General features: G+C 40.0%; 2 protein-coding genes across 2 annotated transcripts in view; one reads left to right on the plus strand and one right to left on the minus strand.

The window, feature by feature from the left end:
* Positions 1 to 739: 739 nt before the first annotated feature.
* Positions 740 to 6,392, plus strand: litafd (LITAF domain containing). Its single transcript, XM_079282388.1, has 5 exons — positions 740 to 793; positions 5,323 to 5,372; positions 5,543 to 5,641; positions 5,831 to 6,017; positions 6,257 to 6,392. The coding sequence occupies exons 2-5, from the start codon at positions 5,327 to 5,329 to the stop codon at positions 6,372 to 6,374; spliced, it is 450 nt and encodes a 149-aa protein (XP_079138514.1). The 5' UTR covers positions 740 to 793; positions 5,323 to 5,326; the 3' UTR covers positions 6,375 to 6,392.
* A 1,435-nt stretch (positions 6,393 to 7,827) lies between these two features.
* LOC306787302 (ubiquitin carboxyl-terminal hydrolase 7-like) overlaps positions 7,828 to 7,993 on the minus strand; it is a gene marked incomplete at both ends in the record, with an annotated part of 2,854 nt that continues 2,688 nt past the window's right edge. The window contains one exon of the mRNA XM_079282417.1: positions 7,828 to 7,935. Coding sequence (XP_079138543.1) covers positions 7,828 to 7,935 — 108 coding nt within the window. The remainder of the gene's footprint in view (positions 7,936 to 7,993) is intronic.

A 7,993-nucleotide genomic window follows, 5' to 3' on the forward strand; every position in this document is an offset into this window, starting at 1 on the left:
AAGAGAAATTTAGTTGCATGATCAGAGTACGACACAGGCTTCACTTTTCACTGTACTGTATACAGCACAGACAGTTACGCAATTCTTTACAAAATCACGCAAAACAGTAGACGGAGGCTCTCGGACAAAATCTTATTTTGAATGTGTGTTTGGTTGAATGTGTTTCTGTTCTGGAAGTTGGAAGGAAGAAGTTCTGGCAACCTTTTCCCTAACATCACTAAACTCCAGCCTAAGGCTTAACCTGGGCTTTTCATACACTACATACAGATGTGTGTGGTAAAGTTCAGATTCCTCACATTCTTGACATTTTTGTGGGGAAAATTGTAAAAACAATGTAACTGTATGTGCACACATGTAAAATTGTGTCACTCAAACGTTGTTGCCGACCTTCCGGTCACATTCCAGGTCAGAAACTATGATCGCTTGAAGTCTGTCAGGTAGAACAGTCTGCTGAATATAAAGCAGCAGGAGCGAAACTGGTTATTCTCACTGGAGAGTGAAACAATCACACACACACACACACACACACACACACACCCTCAATAATCTCCCAGGAACAAAGAGCACGAGAAGACGACCAGTTCATTCTTTCAAAGTTACACCTAAACCACTGAGTGACTCAGCGGCGCAGCACATTCAGTCTTTGTCAGTGAGGGCGGGGCAGTGGGCGTGTCCGGGGAGGGGCTTGTAAAGGTACAGGTAAGACAGGTGGATGTACCCGCTACAATCAGTCTGGACTCATCAGCAGCAGCTGACACACATCTCTGCTTATAGACTGCAAAACCCCACAGAGGTAAGACAAGATCATATGGGATGTACGGAAAAGAGGACTCGATTGAACAGATTCAGATCTGGTGTTTCTTGAGTTTACGTTAAACGCTCAGACAGGAAAGGATTGGTAGTTATTAGAAAGACAAAGAAAATCAGAACAGAATATTCATCTTGAGCTTTAAATCTCACGTTGGGTTCTAACATGGGTTCTAACTCAGCTTGCAGGAACGTTTTCAGACAGGAAGTCATTTTAATTTGAATGCTTTTTCTTTTTTTCCACTTTTCTTGTGGTTTGCCTCCTCTTGTCCTCGTGTTGTTCTTTTGTATTTGTTTGTTATGTTGTGAGCAGTACATACATGGGTGTAGCCCGGAGGACATGCAGCGCTTGTTCAGTGGCTTAGACAGAAAGTAAATGAGCCACTCAGCTGAACTGCTATTAGGATCCGTTGAGCTGATACATATATAGATATATATATATATATATATATATATATATATATATATATATATATATATATATATATATATATATATATATATATATATATATATATATATATGTGTGTGTGTCTATTCATTCCTGCTGCAGACAGTAACTGTACTTTTTATAAGACAGAGGGACTTCAGTAGAATCGTGTCACAAACACTAACAGGGATTTTAAAAGTTACTCAAACTGACTGTAGTAGTAACTGTGGTCGTAACAGTAGTTCTGGCAGTAGTATCTCAGTAGTAGAATGACAAGGATAAATGTGTTTTTCATTAACTACTTCATGGTTTGTTTGATGTCGTCGGATTCTCTGATTATGGAATGCTGAACATCAAACCAATGACTCACGACATGAGACACAGTCGTGTCTTAAAGAGCTGATTGGTTTCATATGAAACAAACTGAAGTCAACTTCAGGAACCGAGAGGCAAAGCAGCAGGCCGGCGTCGCATGAAGAAAAACTCCCTTTAAGACATATCATACTTCAACACACTGATGTGACTGAATCTAACACTTGACTGACTTTTGTTTGATCTATTCATTTGACAAGTCATTCAAGTGTCCAGGAGATTTTGAGAAAAGGGCAAAATACGTTATTTTTCCTAAATTCATGATATATATATATATAATTAATAAGGAATATATATTTATACCAAATTAATGTAGGAAAAAGAACATTAACATACACTTGAATGACTTGTCAAATTAACAGATCAAACAAAAGTCAGTCAAGTAACATATATATATATATGTATATATGTATATATATATATATATATATATAAATATATATATATGTATATATATATAAATATATATATATATATGTATATATATATATACATACATATATACATATATATATATATGTATATATGTATATATATATATATATATATATAAATATATATATATGTATATATATATAAATATATATATATATATAAATATATATATATGTATATATATATATATATATATATATATGTATATATATATATATACATACATATATACACATATATATATATATATACATACATATATATATATATATATGTATGTATATATATGTAATCTTGATAAACAGTCCTGTATTGTGAGTTGAACCGTGTGTTTTGGGGTCAAATCAGAACAAGGGTCAGACTGTAAATCTGAGACTCGACTTCGATTGAACTCTGGAGCTCTGAATGACTTAAACTGAATCTCGTACAGCTGTCTAAAGCTCCATGTCTTTCTCAGAAGTGATTGATGGGTAATTTCCACTCCTTTGTCAGCTGATCATTTAAAAATGCATCATAAGAGTACAAACACAGAGCGAGAGCAGCACAGATGTCACGTACAGTCAGGCCACACCTTCGTCTCAGATGTGTCTCTGGGTGTTAACCTGTGTCAATGAAAAGTCGTCCTGTTTAGCATCAGAAAGACAGAGTTTCACCCAACTCAACGTCGCTGATCGGCTGTCTGGGAAGCTCATCCCCTTGCTTTGATTTTCTTTTACTATTTTCTTTTTTTTAGTTTGTTACAAAGGATGGATGGGGGGGGGGGGGGTTTGCTTCATTACTTTTCTCGATCGGTCGCACCCAATTCAGACACCTGCCTCCATAGAAAGCCCCCACCGCCGGAGCTGACGTCACGTGGCCGCGTCCTCTCGCTCACAGACGATGTATTGTTTGATCGGCATACTGTAACATTCCCCCTTTGTGACTTTAAAGTATCTCTGCAATGTGGCAGATGGATTTTTCAGAAGCCGCACCCAGTCGTGTCCGCCTCCATCGGCAGCCTTCTGTTGCCTCTGAGGACAGAAACACCTGCACAGCGGTCCTACTTATTACATTCAGCTCTTTATTTCACATCAGTTTCATGGTGACAGAAGCACTGCTGTGACTGACTTTACACTACTTTACTATCATACTTTTTTAAGGTCTCTTTTTCTCAAAGGATCATGAATGCATCATGACTGCTGCAGCCACTCTGCAGTGCTTCTCTTTGCATCATTATCTTCTCACTCATTGAGATAGAAAACATGTCAAACCATCAGTCTCGGCTGCTGCGAACCAACTATTTCCTTGTCCATCATGAAACCAACACACCCAAACTTTCCAATTAATGTTGCTTGTAGAACAGTGGAACGCAGCCAACGAGTCAAAGAGCAACTCAGCCAGTTATTCAAGACCAGTTCTTCCACCATGACAATCAGCTTTTACCAAAACTCCTTCATCAAAACAGATCTAGAGAATCGGGCTGGAAGGAATAAGTTGTGGAGATTCATTCAAATTGACTTCTTTGAGGGATGTCCCTAATTTTCGTGTATTCAGTCATGACTTTTTAAAAGAAAGCTGTCAACACAGTGTCAGGTTGTTGTTGTTTTTCCGACAGATGAGCTCAATCAACAGATTTCACGTAGATTTGTGCGCAGCAGCAGTGACACACCCTCGGCCTGTGACACACAGAGAAGCATGCAGCCCGGTCGCATTCCTGCACCAACATATGGGTGTATACCGACCGGTGTGTGTGTGTGTGTGTGTGTGGGTCAGTCGGCAGCATCCAGGTCTGAAAAGTGAAGCTACGGTAGAAGTGCCTTAAACCTGCATTCTCTCTAATGTCCACCAGGGGGCGACTCCTCTGGTTGTATAGAAGTCTATGAGAAGATGACTCTACTTCTCTCTTGATTTATTACCTCAGTAAACATTGTAAACATGAGTTTATGGTCTCAATCTCAACTTTCAAGTCTTCTTCAATGCAGCATGATGTTCATTTCGTAGATTATGGTCCATTTAGATTCAAACACCATAAAGCAGGGTGTGCTTTAGGGCGGGGCTACTTTGTGATTGACAGGTTGCTGCCACGACGTTGTCCAATCTTCGAACTGTGTTTTCAATTCATGAAAGTTAGTTGTAACATTTTACACGCTAGCGTGTGTTTTTATAGAGTGTAGCGACGCGACAAGAAAAGGAGGACAAAAGACGAAGAGAGGAAGAGTCGTGTCTATCTTCCTGTGAGTCATCGTTATATTAATGTGGTCACATGACTTTTGTTTTTCTGCGGCCCTAAACACCAGCAGAGCAGCAGTTTGATTGTGACCAACAGAGGAACAGCCCGTTTACAGTGCGAAGCTATTGATCTGTTGAATACATCGTTAAATAATGAATTATATCTCATTTACTCAAATCTACAGTGCTACAGTCGTGAGATTCCATCAAAACAAATTACTTTCTCTTCAAAATCACAAAATTAAGTCACTTTCAAGCTCTAGTTAGAATGATAACAATATTTAAAGCATCAATTCTTGAAGTTGTAATACTTCAGATTTGAATCAAACGAAACCCTGTTTTTAAAGTATCTGTGTTTTGCAGTTTTGCAGCAATAGCCACTGACCTTATGTGGCTTTATATTGTGCTTTTTTATTGTTGGTGGCGGAGTCCGCCACTCCGCATACACAAGGATTCACAGGAAACAATGCAGCATGAATATAAACCACATTAAATGGTGTCAGTCGGTTTTCCCTCCACTGTTTCTTTTGACACACAATGCTCATGCGAATATACTATATATTACAGACAATATTACAATATTACAGTCAAATGATACATCATCATCTAAATATTACAAATAAACTGACAAAGAGGCAACAAAAAGCGACCACGCTTGTCAGCCATGACTCTCGGGCTGGTCGATAATTCAATATGATGATTTATCGTCTTTCATTGGAGTCATATCGGGATGAAATCATATTTTCATGTTGTCGCCCAGCCCTACATGGCAGACCCGCCCAGACGTTTCCCTTCAGGGACATTAAGAAGAAACATCCACACAAAGCAGGACATGAACTCTGAGTCCACATAAATATGTCAGAAAGAGATATTATTGACAGATATGTTCTGACTTTGGGTCCATCCGGTGGCAGAAGGCAGCATCACATTTGTCTCATGAGGAGATAATATTAATATAAGTAATATTACAGTACTGGTAAAGATCTCAGTGATGTACTTCTTCACTGCTGATGAAGAGGAGCACCGTTTGCAACAGTATTTTTATATCTATGCTCTTTCTCTCTTTGCAGCACAATGAGTGCAGATGGAAAGAAAGAACCTCCGCCCTACCTCACACCAGGTAAACCTGAACACACCATGCTCTCACACACACACACACACACACACACACACACACACACACACACACACACACACACACACACACACACCATCTTCATCATCAGACTGGCCCATTAACTCTTGTGTCCGTCTCTGATTGTTCCTCTCTCTTTCCTTTTACTTGTCCAGTTGCAGGCCAGGATCCGGCTGGTGTGGTGGTTTATCACACCCACACTCCCTTCACCCCCACCTCACCCCAAAATGAGGCCGCCGCTCATGTCGCTCCAGGTAACCTCACACCTGACGATACACTTCCTGGAAACGCACGTCAAATGTTTTACCTGCAATGTACTCAAGCACACAGTGAATTAACGTTCCTGTTTACTTTCACCTTCGTTTTCTCCGCCTCTGTCTGACCCTCCTTCCTCTTGTCTCTCCTCTCCTCTCCTCTCCTCTCCTCTCCTCTTCCTCCCTCAGTGTACACCAGCGGAGGAGGACTCGAGACTGGAGATGGCAAAAGGAGGTTTGTGAGCTACGACGGCGGGCTGGGGAATAACCCCGGCATGACGACCTGCACCACCTGCCAGCAGCAGGTCATGACCATCGTCAAGTACAAAGCAGGGACCTACGCCTGGCTGATGTGCTTACTCTTCATCTGCTGCGGGTGAGCGTGCGCTTCAGGCCGCTTATCGGCCACGTTAACACACTGCAGACCGCCTTACACAACATCAGAGCTGTGAACATTATTGATTTAGAACCCTTTTTTATTTTTCAAAGCGAGGGTCCAAAAAATGTGTACAGTCCTTAAAAAAACTGAACAACAAATCATCAATGCATAAAACAAAGCAAATGTTTGCATACACTAACTGTGTCTGTGTGTGTGTGTGTGTGTGTGTGTTGCAGATTAATCCTGTGCTGCTGCCTGATTCCTTTCTTCATGAATAAATTCAAGGATGCGTACCACACATGCCCCCGCTGCAACAGAGTGCTGCACATTGAAAAGAAACAATGCTGTAAATGATGAATGTGATGAAGGACATGGAACCATAGAAATAAGAAATAACACCCTGTTACCTTTGTAATGCAGCTTATTTCTATGGAAGCAAAAATGAAACATCATATTATCAGCAAACAGACGGAGTCTTTGTGTTGTCAGAGCTTGAATATCATGTACTCGCTTTGTTTTACAGCTCTGGCAAGTTTAATGAACCCATTTGTGCCCAAACACTCGGCTGTATTTCGTATGATATTGAAAATGCGTTATGATTGGTTTAAATTCTTAAAATCTGGTAGGTAAATACTTTGGGAAAGCATCCAACATACAACTTTAACATTGTTTGTTAAATGTTTTCCATGTGATTTATTTTTTATACAATGCACATTTGTGCACATCTTTGAATTTAAACGTGTCATGAAATCATAGACACCAAACAGTTGATTATGCTCCTTGTAGTTTCTGCGATAAAGCCATTTTCTGTTCTCTTTGGGCACACGGTACAAATGTTTTCTCCTAAAATCGAGTGCAATATGTCGTCACATGTGCCCAAAGACTAGATTTAGTAAAAACTCACATTTTAGCAAAACGGTTTGACCGCTTTTGAAAGATTTTGTGCTTAAAGCAAGCGCAGAAAACACAAAAATGACAGTTGTGGGTACAAATGGGTTAAGCGCACCCCATGCACTTTTTAACTTAAGAGCCGTTTTCAGCAAAAAAAAAAAAAAAAAAAACCTCTCTCTATTAACTTTACCTGAAACTTCTGCATACATGATGTCGTTGAAATGAAGGCTTGTATATAAACTTTATCAAATACTTTATCTTTCAAGGGATTGTGCATTTGAAATTTAGACTTTACAGTTGGAGTCCCATGTGAGTTGAACGTTGATCGAATGGTTCTTTCATCCTCATGTCCTGGAGCGAACTGAAACAATAATTCAGGACTTTGACTCCATCCCCGTCCCACACAAACCACTGATTTCATCGGCTAATCATATCTGTTGCTGTAACCGGTGTAACAGACCAGTCAGTTCGTTTACATTCAGTGAAATTAAACATCAAAGCTACAACTTAAAAAAGTGCCCAAATGATTGTGTGTGTGTACACCTTTACACTGAGTATTGTGTATATATAACCGAAAGCTAAACTTGTGTTACTTGTGTCATCGATTGTATGTACAGTCCTATAATCTCATAAATAAAGCACATATTCATCTAAAAGCAAAGCGTTGTGCTCTCGTACCTGAAACACAAAAAAACACAGACGCCAACATAGCGGGCTCGGGGGAAGCTAAACGCAGGGTGATAAAGAACTCGGTGCAACTTCTGCAGTAGACAATCAAATACAAGCAAAGTACAGTGATGTGAGGCTGGAACGTCAGTTCCCTCTGACAGCTCTTCTTCTCAACGCTGCAGGTGAGAGTCTCTCTCACACTTCACATATCCCTGTTCCCCTGTTAAAGCCGGTCACCACGGTAACATCAGAAGCAGTAAATACCTGGCTGTGGTTCAAAGTCCTTCAGGTTGACCTCGTACTCGTCCTCGGTGATGTACTGATGCCGCCCCATCATCACAATCGCAAACTTGAACTGAGAACGAACGCAGACAGACGCACGTTACTGGACAGCTAACCCCAGTACAACATAT

This window comes from Melanostigma gelatinosum (assembly GCF_949748355.1).
Source record: "Melanostigma gelatinosum genome assembly, chromosome: 13".
In the NCBI taxonomy this organism is placed as follows: Eukaryota; Metazoa; Chordata; class Actinopteri; order Perciformes; family Zoarcidae; genus Melanostigma; species Melanostigma gelatinosum.